Source organism: Aricia agestis, chromosome Z (genome assembly GCF_905147365.1).
Source record: "Aricia agestis chromosome Z, ilAriAges1.1, whole genome shotgun sequence".
NCBI lineage: Eukaryota > Metazoa > Arthropoda > Insecta > Lepidoptera > Lycaenidae > Aricia > Aricia agestis.
The window spans coordinates 10,636,574-10,658,998 of record NC_056428.1 but is presented as its reverse complement, the minus strand read 5'-3'; the positions used below and the strand labels follow the sequence as shown (position 1 = coordinate 10,658,998).

Below are 22,425 nucleotides of genomic sequence, written 5' to 3'. Positions count from 1 at the left end.
AGCGATATCTAGCTATTGCGGTTCTCGAGACCTAGCCACGTGACAGACGGACGGACTTATTAGGAATAGGCTCCCGTTTTCATCCTTTGGGCAAGGAAACCTAAAAACTGAAAAGTATAATATAATACTTTATTAAATAAAATAAAAGATTGTTATATTTGTGACTTTGCAAGAACATTAAAAATGAGTTTCGACTTCATAATATTAATTGTTGTACGTACAAAAGGAAAAATAGAGTAAACAAAGTTAATAATGAAACTATAATAATTAAATTCGATTAAAATATAAATGAAATCAGAACTGCGAATTACGATGTACACTCCATACTCGCTCGATAGGTGGTGTGGCACTACCTTTATATCGCGGTATCCCTTGTTTGCGGAGTATAAATAGGGTTAAAAAAATCCGGAATAGGTCGTAATAATAAACAATCGTAAGTAACAATTATTCGGTGCATGAATAACCTCCTGAAAGTTCAAAAGTTATTTGGCTATCGTCATATAATTTGTAGAAGTACCTACTGTTATTATCAATTAATTTTACGATCTAGAATATAGACCTAGAGATAGAGAATGGGTGCTAAGCTAAGTACAGAAAAGTTTTAACGTGACCAGCCTGCCTAGCTTACGCCAACGAGATATCTCACTCTCGAGATAATTAAAAACTACTCGTCTCATAATATCAAAATTTCGACATTATCTCGACAAAACTCTATAAAATGTGTTACTTCGATGATAGATCTGTGCGAGAAAAAATGTTTGTCATGCTAGGGTCAATAGAGATGAAGACACAAACCATCAAACATCGAGAAAACATGTAGAGTGAGATATCTTTTTGGCGTATGCTAGGCAGGCTGGAAAGAAAAGAAACCTAAAAAAAGAAATTAAATCCCACCAAAACATTAAATGTAAAAAGGAGCCAAGCAAAATATTGCATAGCTATGCAATATATTATCTATCGTAAAAAGTTTTCAGATCACATTACGAGGGCTGCTATTTATGTATCCGGAATTAAAAAAAGAAACAAACATATATCATTTAATATGGTTTTATTGCTTTTCAAAATTTTCGCCGCGATGATCGACACACTTTTGCATACGCTGGAACCAATTTTCATAGCACTTTTTCCATTCTAATTGAGGTATCTCCAAAACGTGCATTTTGAACGCATCAACAGCCTCTTCGCGGCTCGAAAAACGTTGACCACGTAATTTGTTCTTCGCGTATGGAAATAAAAAGAAATCGTTAGGTGCCAAATCAGGGCTGTACGGCGGATGACCAGTCAATTCGATCTTTTGACCCTCCAAAAACTGAGTTGTTTCAGCTGAGGTGTGACAGCTAGCATTGTCGTGATGTAATATGATTCTGCATTGTCGGTTGTCCTTTCTTATTTCTTCAAAGACTTCTGGTAAACAAATGGTCGTATACCATTCAGAATTAACCGTTTTACGATTCTCTAATGGCACTGTAGCCACATGTCCATTAATTCCAAAAAAACAGGCGACCATTTGCTTCAAAGTACTTTTTGCACGAGTAACTTTTGTTGGTTTCGGCTCATCTTGGAACACCCACACCGTTGACTGTTGTTTAGTTTCGGGGTCATATGCATAGATCCAAGATTCATCACCTGTGTAGATATTATAAACGGCTTTTGACGTACCACGGTTGTATTTTTTTATCATTTTTTTGCACCAATCGACACGAGCCCGTTTTTGATCGATTGTCAAGTTGTGCGGAATCCAACGCGAACATATTTTTTTTACAGCCAAATGTTCGTGTAATATCTTATGTATGCTCGTCATACTTATGCCTAAGGACGCCTCTATCTCGCGATATGTAACATGACGATCACGCATTATTAGTTCCCGCACAGCATCTATATTTTGTGGGACAACAGCTGTTTTTGGGCGACCTTCTTTATTTTCATCCGTGAGCATAGACCGCCCACGATTAAACTCTCTGTACCAGTGATAAACAGTGGTTTTTGATGGTGCTTCATCTCCAAAAGTTGCGGTGAGTTGAATAAAGCACTGTTGTTGATTTAGCCCACGCCGAAAATCGTAGTAAATCATTGCACGAAAATGTTCACGCGTTAAATCCATGGCAAATGAAGACACGCAATTTTCAAAATGACGCCACAATGGAAAAATAATTGACAGTCACATGAAACAAAATGTATTCTTCAACCAAAGAGTTCTATTTTCAAATGTTGTAATTACTTTTTAAATATTGTTCTTGTAAGTGGCCAGTTCCGGATACATAAATAGCAGCCCTCGTAAAGCCAAGCCTTCAACTGATTTTGTAATTTAAATCAACATTCAGTGAATTTATCAATAGTTTTCTTTATTTTATAATTATTATAGTGGCTTGGCAATGATCACTAGAGAAATAATCAGCGACTGATTGGATTTATTGGGTACCATCGTCCACATGCGTCATTACATAATTATTAAAAACACTTTACGCTTGCCGTTTGTGTAAGTATGAACTACCCCAAATATGAAGTTTTATATTTGTTTTTCTTGTGCTCATTGCCGAGCCACTATAATAATTATAAAATAAAGAAAACTATTGATAAATTCACTTAATGTTGATTTAAATTACAAAATAATTTGAAGGCTTGGCTTGAATGTCATCTGAAAACTTTTTAAGATAGATATATTGCATAGCTATGCAATATTTTGCTTGGCTCCTTTTTACATTTTGGTGGGATTATTTTAACGGAATTTAATAACAATAAAAGTCTCTCAATAACTGTAAAATATAAAATGACTGATAAATTGCATAGTTTTAAAGATAAATAAATTATTATACTTAAACAAAAAACTTTTAGAAGAAAAGCTTTTATTTAAATAGTCTAAAAACTGCTATAAAAAGAAGAAAATAAACTCCTTAAAATTTTTAACCATTTAGTTATAATCCTCAATATATTATACAATTTGCATGATAATAAAAGCTTGTCGCGCTATTTGTAAAATAAATTTTAGATTATCCAACTTACAGCCCTGAGTTAAGACCGAACAATTTTATTATGTTCCACAAAATTAAGCAAAGTCTTCGTGGTCTACGTTTCAGCTTACCTGAAGAAGCTTATTACGTGAGCAAATCAGCCATTTTACTACCCCAACTTCGGAGTGGAATAAATGTTTTAAAAACTGGTTTGAACGCATGCAAAATTGTATTAATCATCTCGGAGAATTCTTAGAAAATCAATAAATAGTGATTATAATCTATTAGTTGTCTGTATTTCTTTCAAACGACAAAACTTAAAAGTCAGCACTCGTAGCTCTTTTGTAAAATTAGGTTTTTGACCGAATGGTATGATATGGTATTATTTACGCAGGGGGCATCGAATTTTAGGTCATATTTCACAAACCTAACATTATCAAAAACATCGTGAGAACGCGTCACTAAGTCTAGACTTTAACTCAAACCTATTTTTCACATCTGAGTGTATGTTTGAACAAAGATACCAAATCCTTTGCAGTATTTGCTGAGAGATCGAGGTGGAATCCGTCTTTATCTGCAATATCTTTTATTGTTGCTGATATCAAATGTTTGCGGTGACAGACACACATAATTCAGACAATTAACAACTCTGGAAGTGAACACTTGTTATTAACTATTTATTATTTTCAATTTTTGTCAGTAACCATACGTTTTTCAAAGCAAAAACTATCAAAATGCGAAACGCAACTATCGCGGTGTCTCCTATTTATTTTAACATAGCTGAGTACTGTTTGTTCGGCTTGATTCTCGGTGTGATAGTGTTTATAACTGTGCACTATTTGTTTGTCAACACGAAATATAACACGGTAGCCGGGTTCTTGTTCGGCGGGAAAAATATGTCGATCATATCAATCTCATTGGCTTTAACAGCGAGGTGAGTTTCTATTTAAAATCTGCTACAAACAAAAACTCAAAGTATGATATTATGTTTTATATTTAAAATTACCCACTGCAACGTCAATACCTATTCCTATTGGAACCTCCTCCAGTGCATACTAACGAATTGAGCAACAATAGGGGTGATGACAAGGTCAAGGTAGCAGATTTTTTAAATAAAATAAAAATATAACGGTAAAATAAGTATAATTCACTCAAAATTTGCTTCATAACTTTTGTATTTTTTTTTGTTATTTGCCTTCAAATTTAGATAGATAAGTCGATTTTTTTTAACCCCCGACAAAAAGAGGGGTGTTATTAACCCCCGACAAAAAAGAATGGTGTTCCAAGTTTGACGTGTCTGTCTGTCGGTCTGTCTGTCTGTCTGTCTGTGGCATCGTAGCATCCAAACGGGTGGACCGATTTTGATCTAGTTTTTTTGTTTGAAAGCTGACTTCATTGAGAGTGTTCTTAGCCATAGTTCATCATCATCAGCCGGCTCCGTGCTGAAAAATCGCGGTTCATCTGGTTCGTGAAGGGCCGATTAGCAACTTGCAGTCGTTTGGTGGGCTTTATTGTATTCTAGTTCGTGACATTTATGAATATTTACACATTAATGGAAAGTTGACCTGGTGCTGCAACATCACCTGGTAATCAATAGGATACCCAGCTCCTTACCAACTCAGAGCAATGGTTTCGTGTTTGGGCTCATTTGAATTGCGATACTGCAGCATCACCTGGATTCTATAAGAGCCGAGCTCCATATGAACCCAAAGTGGAGGTTTCATGTTTGAACTCACATTAACGGCCTCATCCAAAAGGACATTCCTAGATGGTATTCATTGGAATATAATATGATCCTGTTGATAGGAATTTATATTCTGCACTATAACCAACACAAGTTTAAAAAGCATGAAATAAAATTAAATTAAGAAATTTAAAAAAAACCCCGCCAAACAACTTTAAAAAGTAATGAAATAATATATTTTACTGACTATAAATTTAAATAATTCCTAAGTGTAAAGTGATATTTTAGTTCATAATTGTTGTCAAGGTGTGTCGGGGGACCACTAATGTAGATGTTTAAATTCACATAACATTATAGTTTAAGGGTCTGAGGGGTCAGTGCGAGTTTTATTCGATCATACGCATCGAGCACGTTTACGCGAATTTATGTGGGTTCAAAGCAGTATCCACGTTAGCCACTAGATAGCGCTGCTTTGATTCCATATAAATTCGCGTTAACGTGCTCAATGCGTATGATCGAATAAAACTCGCACTAACCCCTCAGTTTTCAGCGAACCAAATCGAGACAATCAGTGACATGGCGATACAAAATGCAAAAGACACTGTTGGCGGTTCCTTACCGATATATTGCAAAATAATTAAGCCTCCGGCTTAGGAATTGCACTCTAGGGGTTGACAAGCCACTAAAGAAAAAAAAAGAAAAAAAACAACGCTACGCGGGGCTCCTATTTCTGGGTGGTTCACAAAAAATAACCACGATGGCTAATACCATAAGAAAAATAAAGATTTTATATACCATTGTGTCGCCATCATTAAGATAATATGCATACATGCCGAATTACAGCTTTGTAGGCCCTATAGTCTCTGAGAAAAACCGCGGACAGACAGACAGACATACAGACGGACGGACAGACCGAACCTATGCTTTCTGTTTGTAGAAAAAAGTATTTTTTCGTTAAAAAATAACCACTTTTTTTTTTGGAGAAAAGTTATTTTTTTTAATAAACCCCATTGATTTTGAAACTGACGCTGGTACTTAAGACTTTTCTGGGTCCCAGTGAACAAATTGAGACGCATCCCATGACTGTTGAAGGGTGGGGACGGGGTCCATACAAAATCCCCCATAGGCCTTTATTAACCCATACAATTACAATACAGTAGTAAATTTTGGTAATTTTTCTTAATTTTTATCAAGAAACCTTGAGTTATATAGTTTTGGAATGATAAAATCTTACACCATATCTCATCATAATTACCAAAAATCTTTGTCGCTAACACAGCAATAGATCAAGATATATCTGTGGTCGCTAAAGAGTAAAGAGCGAGCGCAAAGGAGTGAGTGCGGCGTTAAATGAGGAAGCCCCAACATGTTTTTCAGTAAAACAGAGAAACAAAAAGAAAATAAAGTTAGGCTAAAAATATTTTAGTTGCACGATTTGTCAATTTGTACACTTGTTTTGATAATAGAAATTGATTTTATTGTGATGCACCTTTCGATATCGTTTTTAGAAATTCCGTTGCAAGATTGTACAATTTAGAGCGCAAGTTAGTATTTTTGATAAGCAATTTAAATTTTAGTTTTACAAATAATATATCCGATGTATGAATCATATTTTTGGTGTGAATTCGGTTATAAAGGTCGTCTCGTTTTGTATGATGTTTAAGTTTTTTTTGAAGGACATGTTCAGTTAATCAATTGTTTTTTTTTATCAGTATTAGTTTTTCTGGTATGCATTCAGTTAATTAGCGGAGTTAAGGTAGTGTGCTGCAAAATTATTCTGATATGCATTTAATAACATCCCTTATTAATTTTTAAAATAATCCCTATTTAATTTTTTAAATAATTATAAGTATAATAATCCCTATTTAATTTTTTATAATCCCTATTTAATTTTTTAAATAATTATAAGTATAGACATAATATTTTGTTTCTTTCTCCATGGGCGTACCCAGGTTCTGGGCCAGGGGGGGGGGCAAATCAGATTTTTCATTAGCTAGGTGCTTATAAAGAATAAAAAATTCATAATTTTTAGTTGTAAAAATATTGTATTGCAAACAAATGGCAAAAATTAGTTTTCTTAATTTTTATAGATAAAAGTACTTAGTAGGGACGTCAACATGATCCAGGGGGGGGGGGGGGGGGCAGCTGCCCCCCCCTCGGTACGCCCATGTCTTTCTCCATTTAATTCAAGCTAAGATTGCCCTGCCATTATAAGACGACCTCTGTGGCTCAGTTGGTGGGCTGTAGCCTGTAGGTAGCTCAAGCCGGGGGTCGCGGGTTTGAATCCCGCCGACGGAACAAAAAGTTTTCAAAGTTCCTGGGTCATGGATTTGTATTAAATATGTGTATCATATAATAAAAATCTTAAATATAATATGTATCGTCGTAATTATTAGTGTTCTACTGTATTGTAATTTGCAAGATGGTCCGGTGTCTCCGGTGTCCTGAAATACAGGGCAAAGCCTAGTTTAGGGCACCTGTCTCCCACAAAACCTGTGTTTTATGTAGAATCTTTAATAATGGTGTACTTTTGTGGTGAGAAAATAAATATTTATTATTATTATATTAGTATAAAAGTATTAAATATATTTCCGTTGTCTGGTACCTACCCGTAACACAAGTCCTTCAGGTAAGTACTTAGCACGGGGTCAGACTGACGTGGTGTAAAGAGTCCATAGATATTATTATAAAATTATTATTATTATAAGTACATAAGTAATAGTAACTAGTATAATAATTATTAAACACATTGTGTTGTCTGATAAATAAGTAAGATGGTAATCTTAGCATGGGATTAGACAACGTGCCTGCTATGTTTAACTGTTACATATTCATATGTGTGATAATAAAGTATTAAAAACCAGATTGCCCATTGAACTTTGTGTCTCTTTCCTCCGAACATAAATCTTTCATGGACATCTATGAAAATTTCAAGACTGCTCAGTGGTTCTCGAGTTTTAGCTAGACTAAAATTGAATATTAATTATTGTCATATTTCAGCCACCTGACCAGTATAACTCTTCTGGGAGTGCCCGTTGAGATCTACCTACGAGGAACTCAGTACTGGGCGTCGGCGTTATCTCTAGTCGTGGTTACTTTCCTCACCGCCGTTATTTATTTGCCAGGTAAATGTTTGGAGAATCATTCAACTTTACATACATGACGCTAGTGTGAGTCATCATTACTTAGGTAATTTAACGATTGCATTTTAATCTATTAAACATGCTAAAAAGTATAGTCTAGAACTCTAGAATCTAAATTTTGGTAGAGGGTAACTTCAGGATAACCCACTCTAGTGCTGTATCCACACATGCCGCCGGCTTATACCGGCGGCACGGTCGGCGGCCCGGCCGTCGGCTAACCACACATGCCGCCGGCTTTGGTGGCAAGGCAGGCTGAAAGCCTGCGGCAAAGCCGGCGGTATAAGCCGGCGGCATGTGTGGATGCGCCATAGGGATTAGATGTTGGTATTACTACCGTAAAGTGCGCACTAGGGATTGCAATCCGCATACTACGAAATCCGAAAAATCCGGATAATCCGGATTTTTGGGCCTTTGAAAAATCCGGATATTTACTTTTTAAAATCCGGATTTTCGGTTTTTTCGAATTTTAGACAAAATTATAAAAATTAGGTTATACCTAACAAGACATTAATTTTAGTATATCGTGTAATATCTGACATACAAATCCACATTTGTTTTAAGGCGCTATCACAACTTTGCGCGGTCTACACGTACCAAAGTCAGAATTTCGTATGTCTAACATTCCATTGCGTAGTTATTTGGTCGTTGTAATAACATTTCTGTAATATTTTTTCATTTTATTTAAAAGAAATAACGACATATTATCTTAATTTCTTATAACCTATTTCTTATTTTACTATAATATTATTATGTTTTCTATAATGGTAATATAAATGCAATGATGATAAATTAACAATTATTTTAGAACATTTTAGTATTGAATACAATGTTTTTTTCTATAAAACATGTTGTTTTTTGTTTACATTGAGGTTCTAATTATGAATTATAATTGTTTGTGACGTAACCATCGCTGATTTGTGATTCTGTATAATTAAATAAAGGAATATAGTAAGTTAACGTAATGTTGAAAAACGATTTAAAGTTTAAATAATTGTTTTAAGACATTCTGTGCAATAGCCTAAAATATAAATACACTATCCAACTGCTGGGCAAAGGCGCCGCCCGAATCTTTCACTTATCTTGCTCCAGCGTCACCGTTTGCCAGCCCAGCTGATGTGCCTCCAGTGGGGAGTTTGTAACCATGTTCTAGGCTAGAATCCTTGCCAGAAGCCTAACTGGACAATGTAAGCTCAACAAGCGCCTTTATAGGATAGGTGTTAATATCATTACGACCTGCAAATATCATTACGATTCTGTGACACACCTATTCACCTTCTACTCGACTCTACTGCTCTACTACAGAGCAAAAACTCTCCTAATTTACTAAAGAGGAAATTCGTAGCACCAATCTAGATCACATCGTCAGAATGAGCAGCACTGGGTTGGAGACGGATGCGTCTAATACGAAGGAATCACAATAGATCCTCAAAGATCGTCTTAACATCAGGATTACAATGATCTGCCTTCGGATCAAAAAAAACCTCTAGAGCATAGCGCTATCTCGTCTTAGGCCTAGATATATATTATACTCACTCAGTCGATATCCTGCCTAGATGTATGCGGATAACGCGGCCAGCCCAATGCCACTTTAGCTTGGCCGTCTTGATTCCTACGTCTGTAATTCTAGTTTGGGAGCAAATTATGTTTTTTATTGTTTTGTTTAGATTTAAGCTGTATTGATCTTTGGACCCTGAGTTGGAACTTTCGTAAATCGGTCAATGATCGAGTTTGCGCGTCGTTGGTTATGACGAGCGAAATACACGTCATATCAACGAGTCTTTACACTTACCCTTTTATGACAAGTATTGTGGAGCATGTTTTTTGACGGAGTTACTTTTCCTTAGTTTTTATTATTCGTAGCTTAAATTTAAAGCTTTTTATCAAAAATATTTCAAAAATTACAAAAAATGCGGATTATCAGGATAATCTGGATTTGAGGATGAAAAAATCCGAAAATCCTGATTTTTTTAAAAAATCCGTTTTCTGCAATCTCTAGTGCGCACGTATAACTAGGTATTTCCAATTTTTTCTGATGTCGATATTCACCACTGTTTTGTGTTTTGGTTAAACGTAATTTTAATTAATTAATTCTCAAGTACAATATCAAGCTGACTGCCGCACTCAGAGATATTTATAGGTCTACCAGAATCTGATGGCAAAAAGTGAGAAAATAAATTGACTCTAGCAATACCGGGGTAATTGGAATAAAACTTCTTGATCCTTTTTTTCTCCTTGTAGCGGCTGATTCTGTGTGTGAAAGATGCAAATATAAAAATTTATCCAATGATCAAGGATATTTGTTGAAAATTTGCCATCAGATTCTGGTAGACTTGTCAATTTAATGAAGAGTTTGACAGATAATGTATAGGGCTTATGCTTAAGCCCGGCCGCACATTATCCGAATTCTGATCAGAAATTTCGGACAATGTGCGGCCGGGCTCAATTTTGAATTAATTTCTGTCTATACAGACGAACTGCAATCCAACCGCAAATTGCAGTTCAAGTGCAGTTTGAATGCAGTTGACACGACTGCAATAGAACTGCAAACCATTATCAACTGCATTCAAACTGCACTTGAACTGCAATTTGCGGTTGGATTCCAGTTGAAATGCGGTCCGTCTGTAATATAGACCAGAGAGATGAGTGCGGCAGTGAGACATTCAGTGATTTCAGCCACGTAAAACTTTCATAATTCGGCCGCTACTTGAAAACTGTCAAAGCTGTTCAGCTTCAGAGTTGAATACCACTAACAGAACCCTTCTTCCAAAAACATAAGGATCGTTGTAGTAAAATAGCTGAACTCACACATTTTCCAGTATTCCACAAGAATTATTTTACCAATGATCTTTATTCCAACGACATAAGGATCGTTGTGGTAAAATAACTGAACTCACACATTTTCCAGTATTCCACAGGCTCCAGCTATCATCCAGCTTCGAGTACCTGGAGATCCGGTTCTCGACCCACACGAGAACCATCGCGGCAGTTCTCTTCGTCGTCAGCAAGCTGATGCTCCTGCCTATTGTCCCTTATGTACCGCTCACGGCGTTTAGATTAGGTAACTTCTACATTATTTTAGATTTTAATCATTAGAGGAAGGCGCTTATACAGTACATTTTAAAGTTCTTAGTACTTTAAGGTAAATCTTAGAAGTAGCAACCATCACCGCATCTATCTGGTTTGTAAGTGAAATCATCCCATGCAAAAAGTGTTCTATAGTTAAATTATTTTCTGTTTTCAAATTTTTGGACGTCTGATCATCACGTGGACTTGGAACCCTTTTATCTCCTGTTAAACGTAGATCTATACCTAACGTTACCTGCAGCTTTCTTCAAACATAATATCTTTTTAAAGTGGTCACGTTGACCTCAATTTTTTTCCAGTTACAAAAGTTCTCGCCGCTCGTATAGTAGCAGTAATCTGTGTAGCCTGTTCCACGCTTGTGGCTATTGGGGGTCTTCGGGCTATAGTCAGTGTGGGTATAGTCACGACGTTCCTGGCGTTAGCCGGTACTGCCTTACCGAGCGGTCTGGCTCTCCTGCCTATGGGCTTCAAGAGAATGTGGGAGGTGTCCAGCCAAGGAGGAAGATTGGTGTTTTATGAGTGAGTTATTGTGTATTCTATCAGGGGTGTGTGAGATTAAGAATCTGTCAACATTGAAACGTGATGATGCCACGCGTTTTTACTAATTTTTTAATTAGCTTGTTAGACGAATTGTGGGTACCGCCACATTCAATCGTAATGGATTGTCCAAAACCAGGGGCAAGTCTGTTAATTCAATGTGTAGTAAATATAGTTCAGTTTTGAATGGCTTCACATTGCGTCGTCCTGTCACTTGCAATATGAACTTACCGGAGATTAAGCTAAGCTTAGACTATTCGGAACATCAGATATTGACCACAGCAACTATTTCAGGATAGTTTTACTGTAGCGTATTCTCTGTTCTCAGTCCCGATCCTGAACTAGCGCACCACACGTCGTTCTTCGTAGTGACAGTAGCTTTAAGCACAAACTGGCTCTGGAAGATGGCTCTCAGTCAGTCCTCTCTCCAGAAGCTTCTAGCAGTAAGCACCATAGGCAAGGCCAGGGTGTGCCTAGCCCTCTCCTGCTTGGGGATCATATTCATGAAGATGTTGTCCTGTTTCCTGGGCCTGACGATATACGCGTGGTTCGCTGGGTGCGATCCGTTACTGACGGGACAGATTAAGAAACATGAACAGGTAAGTGTAAATTAATACTAGGTATCTATTACATATTTTTGTCTGAATGAAAAGAAAATACTTACCAGCGAACATAATGATTATAATGAAGAGGCGATGAAGATAAGGTTTGGACCTTTTTAGGATAAAAAGTATGTGTCTCTTTATTGTATGTCTTTATATTGTGTATTAACAACTAGTAAATAACTAATTAATATTCGTATTTTTAGTTGGTGCCACATTTTCTAAACAATCTGGCTACTATGTTTCCTGGGATTTGTGGGATCTTTATAATATCAATATTTTGCGCCACAACTGGGTAAGTTAAAATTAATTTAAGTACCTATATGAAATTGTGTTAAGTTTTTAGAAACTCTTTTATCAATCTGTAAAACATACAAAACATTACCTAATAGCTTCTTTTGCTTTTTTTTTCTCTATTTAGCAATTGCGGCCCAATAATATTATGGTAACAAAAATTTAAATATTTTTATAATACCCCCAGCTGAAGAACTAGCACGGTGTGAAGAATAATTATTATTACCAGCGTAAAAAACTTGCACCAGTCTGTATTTTAGCAAAACGACGGAAAATTCTTCTGCCACCAATAATAGGTTACAATTAAAAGATAATTTCATACTATTGTTAATGAACAAGAGTATGAAATTATCTCTAAATTCTAATATCCTATGGTTTGATTTACAGATGTATAGCATCCCTGATCAACTCAATATCTGGTGTGCTATTCGAAGAGTTCATCAGACCCTGGATGCCTTTGAGGACCAAAGAATTGACAAGCTGCAGGATTATGAAGGTATGACCAGAACCGAATACCGAGGAGAGAACTTTGCTAATACAACTTCTTATATTATGCTTGTCAGAAGTGCACCTGTACTCGTAGCTGTGTAACATCTTGCTAGGGCGTAGTTTCAGTCAATGTGTGAGGAAGCTTATGTATTTCGATTGAATCCGCCTTTACTTACTATTACTACAATAAAGTCGACCGGGTGAGTGGTGAAAAGGAAGGAGTTTTGTTATTATTTATCTACTAATAAAATAATAATTATTTCGATAAATGACAAGCCGCCTAACTTTGCATTTATTTTAACAAATAGAACATTGCACGCTAATTACGACTTGGTAGTTAGCGCAAAATAATTGTTAAACTTAAAGGTTGCAGTATTCAAAGTCGTTTCACCACGAAGTTTCAATAAGAATCATCCTTGTGCCGTTGGCATAAGTATTAGGTGAGGGGTAGAATAAATCTGAATGAGCTGTAGCCTGTAACAGAGATGCTCTTCAAAACACTTGAAAGTTCATTCACAGCTCACTTTCCCGAGGCTGCATTCTTTCTAACAATGCCCATAGAGAAAAAGTATATTATTTATTATGTTCTAGTTACTAGCTGTCTACTATTCGGTTGTCTGTCTATTCGGCTTTTTGAGATGTGGTATGTCTGTTAAAACATTATTACTTCGACATGCAAAATAAAATAATAATATAAGAGACAGGCAAAGAGATGATTGCAATGATATTAAACTAATTCTCGATATTACAACAGTGAAACAGTAATAAATACTTGTCTATTATAACTACCCAAACTTTTCTTTGGCCCACGTTGTGCCATTTTTAGGCACAACGTGGGCCAAAGAAAAGTTCCACCAGACATGTGTTGCAAGGAATGTGTTTTTGAGAACCAATAGAATCGCTTCATTGACGTGAGTTTGCAATGACATCGCTCAGCGCGGCGATGCTATTGGATCTTAAAAACACATTCCTCGCAACTCATCCCTGGTGGAAACGCAGTCTTAGAACGGGTAAAATTTTTTACTATTTACACTCAGAACACGTGACTCTGACAGGAAATCCTGCTGTTTTATTTTCACTTCTGTTGGCACGTTTATTTCAGTTACTTTGCGTTCTCGTCGGGGTATACTGCGGCTGCGTGGTGTGGCTGGCCAAGGAGTTGGACCGGTTACAGCACGTGGCTTCAGGTGTCACAGGTGTCACCGCGGGGACACTACTCGGCCTCTTTACCCTGGGCATCGTGTTCTCCAGAGCTAATTGTTCGGTAAGTGTTGCTTCACCTGTCAAATAATGGTGATGACTGATGTACTGTTGCGGAAATTGGTTCATAGGCTGATAGAGGACCTGCGTAGTTTGGTAGGGTTGTGTCAGATGCAGCTGATAGATTATGAATTACGTTGACTTGATATGGCCTGATATAGCCACACTGTTTGCATATCAATGGTGATATAATAATAATGGGCATTGTTAATTCGTAGCTTTAACATAATATTTACGTGAGAGCCATGCTTCGGCACGAATGAGCCGGCTCGACCGGAGAAATACCACGTTCTCACAGAAAACCGGCGTGAAACAGCGCTTGCGCTGTGTTTCGCCGAGTGAGTGAGTTTACCGGAGGCCCAATTCCCTTCCCTATCCTCCCATATTCCCTTCCCTTCCCATCCCTACCCTCCCCTATTACCCTATTCCCTCTTAAAAGGCCGACAACGCACCTGCAGCTCTTCTGATGCTGCGAGTGTCCATGGGCGACGGAAGTTGCTTTCCATCAGGTGACCCGTTTGCTCGTTTGCCCCCTTATATCATAAAAAAATATATATACAGTCTTAAGAAAAAGAAAATATAAAAATTAAAACTATTAATTTTAAAATTATCATTGATAAGTCACAGTATACTTAATTTAGACTATCTGATTACATTACAGTTTCCGTAAATAGATTAACGTGTGACTACATAGAGTACAAACACAAAAAAGTAATTTAAGAAATGTGTGTTTGTCGATGATGTAACTTTACTGCGGCTTTTACTATTTCAGTCTATCATAGAATAAAACCTGTATATTTTTTCAGTCTTTAATAAGAAAAAATCGGCCAAGTAAGAGTTGGACTGGCGCACGAAGGGTTCCGTACCGATAGAGAGAAAATAGGCCAAAAATTGTGGTTTAAAAAAAAACAAGTTTGTTGTGGAAGCCCCCATTGAATATTAAATTAAATTTGTTTTTAGTATTTGTTATAGCGGCAACAGAAATCACAATCTGTGAAAATTTTAGAAGGCTACAGCCGTTCTTGAGATACAGCCTGGATACAGACAGACAGACAGACATCGAAGTCTCAGTAATAGGGTCCGGTTTTTACCCTTTGGGTACAGAACCCTAAAAATGAGATTCAAATATTATTTAAAAAGTTATTATTTTTAAATGTAACGATGAATACCGATTGTGAATGAATTGTGAAAGTGAAACTGTGGGTCGGTCTGTCTGTTTGTTACCTCTGTCTGTCTGTATGTATGCTTATCAACCTGGAAAAGAAATAAGAGTAGATCTGTTACCTCTTCACGCACAAGACGCTGAATCAGTTCTTATGGGTATATAGGTACTTTGTGTCCCGGGAAAGGACATAGCATACTTTTTATCCCGGAAATATGTACCATTTAAAGGCCGGCAACGCACCTGCAGCTCCTCTGATGTTGCGAGTGTCCATGGGCGACGGTAGTTGCTTACCATCAGGTGACCCGTTTGCTCGTTTGCCCCCTTATTTAATAAAAAAAAATCGAGGAAATTCATTCCTAGATAGTTGACAGACCAACGTCATTTGGTCGGATCGTGTCAATGAGGGATTTCCATTTATATTTTTTAATTTTTTTTTTAACAATCTTAACTAGATGGCGTAAGGATAAACACTTCTAGATTTTCTATTGGTTCCTCGCCGATCTGAAATTATCTGCGGGTTGGCATCACTGACTACATATTATGGGTTGTGTTTCCAAAAAATATCAGTGTACTGTCAAGTGTGACATAAATCAAAATATCTTAAACCAAAGCGATCATTGGCCTAAGGCCTAAGCGATTAGGCCAGTGACTGGTAATAGTTTAGGAACACGCTCATAATAAAAACTTGTCAAACTGAAAACTGACAACTGAAAGAGTTTTGGCGGCCATGTTACTTTGAAACTTCTTCTACTTTTTATTGTTGGTGTGGTTTTTATTATTTTTTCCCAAATTGTGTTATTTGGGTTTTCGATGTTCATTAATGGTAAAATATTGGCCATTAAATATCCGTTATTGTGCAAAAGTGCAGGTAAGATGTTGTCAAAACCAAAATTTATGATTCCTGTGACATGTGGTGTGAATATCGATAAATAGGGCTATTTCTTCCGTGAGTTTTAAAAAAACTAAAACATTGTTATAATAACTTTATTATTCTATTCATGAATATCATCGTGTCTTTTTCAAATTGAAATGTATCAAATTTTACATTCTTTTGCCCACTTTTGAAGCAATGATTGATGGTATTATTATGATAATTGTCTACCCATACGCCATCTAGTTACTAAAATGGAAACTGTTTGACAATCAAATTAAAAAAAATGCCTCATTCAATGTTAATTGTGATCTGTCAGCTGGGTTTGACGTAACGCGACCAAACTACGTAGGTCTCCCATCTGCCTAGGAATCAACTGCTCTGATAGTACAATTTCGATAAACGAACGGAGTTACGGGCACCAAGTAGTTATAAACATAAAAAGTATGTCTGTCTATTGTCTGTTACCCCTTCACGCTCAAACTACTAAATCAGTTTTGCTGTTTGGTATGGGGATACTGTTTTGGCGTACCTAACGGATTTGCGGGCGTTATGTGATTCTAATAATATATTCCTTCACGTTATAACTTCTCATGAAAGTAACCCCTGGAGTTTCCGCAGGGGGCGTTAAGCGGGTGCCTTCTAAGTCTTGTGCTCTGCGGCTGGCTACTGGTGGGGGCGGAGAACGCGCTCGCGACGGGGGCACTGACCTTCCAGGGGAAGCCCATGCACACTATGGGCTGCGGCAAGAACTTCACAGAGGTCAACGTCACCACCGTTGTACGGGAGGCTGTGTGAGTTTTGTGTATTGTATATTATGTTATATCTTTAAACGAGCAATTCTTGTATATATATATATATATATATATATATATATATATATATATATATATATATATATATATATATATATATATATATATATATATATATATATATATATATATATATATATATATATATATATATATATAATTGGAATCTCGGAATCGACGAATTTCATGAAATTTAGTATAAAGGGGGTTCTGGGGGCGATTAATCGATCTAGCTAGGAATCATTTTTAGAAAATGACATTTTATTCGTGTTTTATCGAATACCGAGCGAAGCTCGGTCAAATAGCTAGTAATATATTATAGGTAACAAAACATACGTCATAACTCATATCTCGTATAAACGTAAATATTTAGAAGTAAAGTCATATCCAGATTCCAGTGTAATTTCGCAGAAAATGTAACTAATGAACTTACTATAACAGTAAGAAATAATTTAATACGTTTCCAAGAAATATGGGATATATTCTTTTCTCAATATTTTCTTAACTTCACTATTACAATATCTAAATATATATTTAGATATAATATATAACTCAAAGGTGACTGACTGACTGACATAGTGATCTATCAACGCACAATCCAAACCACAAGACGGATCGGGCTGAAATTTGACATGCAGGTAGAGGATAAGGATTTTGATCAATTCTACCCCCAAGAGGATAAAATAGGGGATGAAAGTTTGTATGAAACTTTGTCAATTATAAACCGATCGGGCTGAGCCTTTGATACCTAATTAATAATAATACTTCTTAACGCGAGCGAAGCCGCGAGCAAAAGCTAGTATTATAAAAATAATATGTGTCTAGTCACATAGTATTATTCTAGTTCCAGATAATTAGTGAGACATTATGAATGCGGTCACCTACGGTCAGTAGTACTGACAGAGTTTTAATCTTAGTTTAGTAGGTGATATCGACTACCAAGTTTTAATCTTAGTTTAGTTGGTGATATCGACTACCAAGTTTTATTCTCCCCGCATTAAAACTTCCCCTATAATATTATTGACTAATTTTCGTGGTTTATGACTTGCTTGCGATTATAACGAGACGTAGACATAGTAGGTATCATTTTATTAATGTTCTAAATTCAAATAAATGAATATGGCGTCTAAAATGCCGTTTTGAATTTAGAACTTAGGTACTATCAGAGTAGTTGATTCCTAGGCAGATGGGGGACCTACGTAGATTGGTCGCGTTAAGTCAAACCCAGCCACAATAATTATTAACATTGAATTGACATGAAATTAAGAAATAACCTTGGTCTGTCAACTGCGTAGGAATCCATTTCCTTGATGGTACAACTCTATGCGACCTGCAAACCTTTAAGAAGAGAGCGTATTCCCTCTTAAAAGGCCGGCAACGCACCTGCAGCTCTTCTGATGTTGCAAGTGTCCATGGGCGACGGTAGTTGCTTACCATCAGGTGACCCATTTGCTCGTCTGCCCCCTTATTTTATATTAAAAAAATGCTATTTCGTGCCAAGTGCAAAATACTTACTGCCGCACTCAAAATGTCTCTGAGTACTGACTACTCAACTCCATGGAATATAATATTTTTATTCAAAACTTCTTTAAAGATAAGGTACCAATAGCTGTTATCTAAGTGCGGTAGTTAGAGGGTGTGACTTGTGAGCGGTAATCCAATAATCGCTATCCTGGGTACGTCTGTGTTTTATTAGACTGTTAGGCTATAAATCATAATATTATACAACTACGCGACGGTCTACGCATAATATAATATTAATTATTATTTTATGTTAGCCCGATTTTGTTTTTTATAGTTGTGAGCTGCTGTGATACGGAAGCTACTTAAAGCTACTTAACTATTTAAAGCTGTTTAGTCAAGATTTATAACTAAATAGAATTAAGACTATTTAAAGTAGAGTATAATTTATACTAGCTTTAAATATTTATATAGGAATAGAAGTATTAAAGCATTTTTTCGTGACTTATAAATAAATAAAATAAAAAGTCTTTATTTCAGGCATAAGTACCCATAACACGATATGTGTAAAATATTATGTAAAGTTACAAGTAAAATAATGTTAACACTGTATAGGGGTGTCCAGTCAGAAAAAAAGAATCACTTTTTGTTCTGGTTCATGTGAACAGAGATCCACCGCACGTACATAAGATTATTGTAGTGGTCGTCAGAGATAGCCGCGAGTATCCTATTGCCTGAGCTGCGCAGTCTGTGCCAAAATGCAGCCACCCGAGATCTTATGATGGCAAAAAAGTCAAGGACTCTCGCCTCCGCAAACATACCCGATGCACTGCAGCTACGGGGGAGCCGCATAAGAGTTCGGTATGCATCATTATACTGAACTCTTATACGGCTCATCGCCTTTTGTTTAAACGTAATCCAGAGCTGGCAGGTATACATGCTAAGGCAATATGCCTTAAAAAGTGTCGTTTTAACATCCCTACCTCCCCTAGTTCTAGCCTCTAGGCAGTTGGCAACGATCACAGAAAGAATCTTATAAAACCTACGAGATCGATTTAAGATCTATTTAAATAGGCCAAGAAAACCTTAAGTTCACTTCGAAACCTCTTTTCTTCCAAATCTATTGAATATTCAAGCTTTTAGCCAAGGTAAATCGGATTTTTTGAAGTGAGAACTTTTTAGGCGCATTGGAAGTTTTTGTAGTACCATTGAAGAAATTGATTCATAGGCAGTTGACCGACCTACGTCATTTAAGTCGATTTGATGTCAGCTGTGATCGGCCCATAAAGTTAATATAAGTCTAGCGGAATAGAGCAACAATCTCGAGCTGTCAAACGAAACCAAAATTGGTTTTCATCTGTGTGAAAAATATGTGCACGTATACACTTACACAAGCTTGATTGAACATGAATTCTATGAGATTAAATTGTCAACGTGCGGCACGTGCCGACTGGACGTCAAAAAAGAGTGCTGCTGTCATGTATCACACGTCTCTTTTTACCACGCAGTGTTACTGATAGTGACATCTCTCTTGCTCAGGCCTTTGTTTCTCTATTCCGCTAGGTATATTAACTTTATAGATCGGTCGGACGAATTACTTAGGCCCGCCATTTGCCTAGAAATCTACTTCTAGCTGATAGTAGGTACCTAGAACTTGCGAAATTGGTCCGCTATGAACATAGTGTGGATTTGTTAGGTACTATCCTAGAGTTTACATTTACGCTACTGTTTATACTGTATCCATGAAGTTAAACAATTACATTTAGAACCGGGACACATAAACACGATACGACGTCGTGTCGTACCATGTTTCACGATGCGACGTCGTGTCGTGGGAAAACTACGATGCGACACGACATCGCATCGTGATTCGTGAAACGACGCCGCGTCGTGGTACGACACGACGTCGTATCGTGTTTTTGTGTTCCGGCCCTTAGGCAGATGTCTAGGAATCAATTTCTCAGATAGTACCTAGCACTTGGGAAATTGGTCTGCTATGAACATAGTTTGGATTTGTTACTATTCTTATACTTACATTACGCTATTGTTTATAGTGTATCCATGAGGTAAAACTTTAAATTGCAAAAGAAAATAATTTGCTTCCTTATTATACAGGCAGCTACAATACTACCAATTCAAATGTCACGTACCTACTACGCAATGAGAAAATAGAATAGCACATTTTGGTCAAACTTTTATTTTGTTTACTGACACATTAAAACTATTAAAAAAAATTGAGACTCATAATATTATACTGATTATTCGCACGTGTACATTTTCTGAACTCGCAAAAGGTCTGTCTCAATATTAAACAGGTCATCTACATAACTATAATCTTCGACCGTTATTATCCTTCATGAATAACAAATGCTATTAAGAACGAGGAAATTTTCTTCATTTCCTTTTCAAACGAGTTAAGAATGTTTTAGCGTATTCCTTGTAACTTCGTACGTAAAATTGATGAAACGATAACTGTATAATGAATAGTTTATCTTTATTGTGCAAATTATAATAGTTTTTTATGGTCTTCTTTCTTTTCATAAATGGAAAAAGGACTTCTTTTCCAAAGCTAGACAAAATCGATAAATAGCGTATTTTGTATCTTTATCAAAACAGAGGCACTTGTACAATAACTTTTTAATTTTTTTATTTAGGGTCAAAAGTTTTATAAACATATTTGTAGGCAAAATAATTTGCAACAAATTATGTTCCTACAAATTTTTTCCAAGACTTATAGTTTCCGAGATATCACGAAAATAGTGTTGTCAGTTGTCACCCCTTTTTTCAAGATGGCGGCCGGGGGACAAGTGAGGCGACCCCACAAACTTGAGGTTATGCTTCTATCGACCCCCCCAACACATTCCAAAAATAAAATTGCGTCCTCTAATAAATGCAATATTCGGTCCTAAAATTGTAACATTTCAATGGACTATAAAAAAAAACCCAAAATTGTTGAATTTATAATTCATTTTTAGGGTTCCGTAGTCATCAAGGAACCCTTATAGTTTCGGTCTCTCCGTCTGTCTGTCCGCGGTTTTTTTACTTGAAAATAAGCCCCGAATTGTTTCATTTTCTAAACATAGATACTACATTATATTTTCAAGAATTTGATCTGAGCGAAAACACATCAATATCTTAAATTTTTTTTGCGTTAGCCGCCCTATTGAGTTTGCCTATAGTTATGCTAAGGGCAAACCTATGTTGTTGGGACATTTGTTATAGAAACATAGAAGTGAAAACTAACTCTTTTAGCGCTGCTTTTTCTCAGTAAACTCTATAATATGACACATGCATATTATCCTCAACACAAAAGTACTATTTATCGCTGTGTTTTATTACAAACTATATTGGTAAATTCTTAAACTATTGTACGCTTAAATTATTACAAATTAACCCCAAAATCTTCTTCCAGAAAGATACCAACGAAGCCCATGCAGTCTATTTTCCGAATCTCCTTCACGTACTGCCCCTTCGCTGGCGCAGTATCTGTTCTCATCATCGGCATCGCCATGAGCTACTTGACCGGCAAGGCCAAGACTGACTCCATCAACCCTGATGTCTTCTGCCCGCTGACCCAGAGCTTCCTCCACAAACTCCAGAACAGAAGTCCCACGGTCTCCATGGAGTTGCGACCGCCGAATACTGAGGAGGTGTACATGGCGCTGGACGAAGCGTTGAAGCACCTGAAAGAAGTGATAGATCGATGATTGTTATGTTGCTTTTTTATTACCTTTATATGAGAAGAATATTTAGATAAAAATATTTTTTAAATGGTTCTGATAGTAGCTACCGAGCTTTTAGGATTGAATTTATAATAGCACGGAACACCACAAAGATCAACAGACTTCAACCATAAACAAAGGAGTATAATTCGTGTGTACAGGCTTGTCACATTGTCAGTCAAAATATGTTAGTGTGCGCGTTATAGTGTGTGTAATGTTTTATTTATTAAAATAATGTATGATAAAGCATAATTTTAAAACGATATTAGCTCGATGCACTCCTTCTCCATATAAACTACAACAGTGCGAAATTTCATGCTCCTACGTTTCCGCATTTTTCGTAAAAAGAG

At 36.5% G+C, this 22,425-nt stretch overlaps 1 protein-coding gene across 2 annotated transcripts; it reads left to right on the top strand.

Annotated features, from left to right (window-relative positions):
• Positions 1 to 3,387: 3,387 nt before the first annotated feature.
• On the top strand, positions 3,388 to 22,066 carry LOC121739235 (sodium-coupled monocarboxylate transporter 2-like). 2 transcript variants are annotated; one of them, XM_042131587.1, is made up of 10 exons: positions 3,388 to 3,882; positions 7,633 to 7,757; positions 10,681 to 10,833; positions 11,159 to 11,378; positions 11,725 to 11,995; positions 12,205 to 12,293; positions 12,680 to 12,788; positions 13,884 to 14,045; positions 16,699 to 16,871; positions 21,766 to 22,066. In XM_042131587.1, exons 1-10 carry the CDS (start codon positions 3,683 to 3,685, stop codon positions 22,058 to 22,060), a joined length of 1,797 nt encoding a protein of 598 aa, XP_041987521.1. In that variant the 5' UTR covers positions 3,388 to 3,682; the 3' UTR covers positions 22,061 to 22,066. The 2 variants fall into 2 exon arrangements, with proteins under 2 accessions (XP_041987521.1, XP_041987522.1); XM_042131588.1 differs by lacking the exon at positions 3,388 to 3,882 and adding an exon at positions 7,149 to 7,167.
• Positions 22,067 to 22,425: the final 359 nt, after the last annotated feature.

Bases quoted from the DNA above. Each gene is read 5' to 3' on its own strand.
- LOC121739235 (XM_042131587.1), top strand. From the start codon at position 3,683: ATGCGAAACGCAACTATCGCGGTGTCTCCTATTTATTTTAACATAGCT. The intron at 10,834-11,158 runs GTAACTTCTACA...ATTTTTTTCCAG, and splicing joins GCTCACGGCGTTTAGATTAG to TTACAAAAGTTCTCGCCGCT. The intron at 12,294-12,679 runs GTAAGTTAAAAT...TTTGATTTACAG, and splicing joins ATATTTTGCGCCACAACTGG to ATGTATAGCATCCCTGATCA.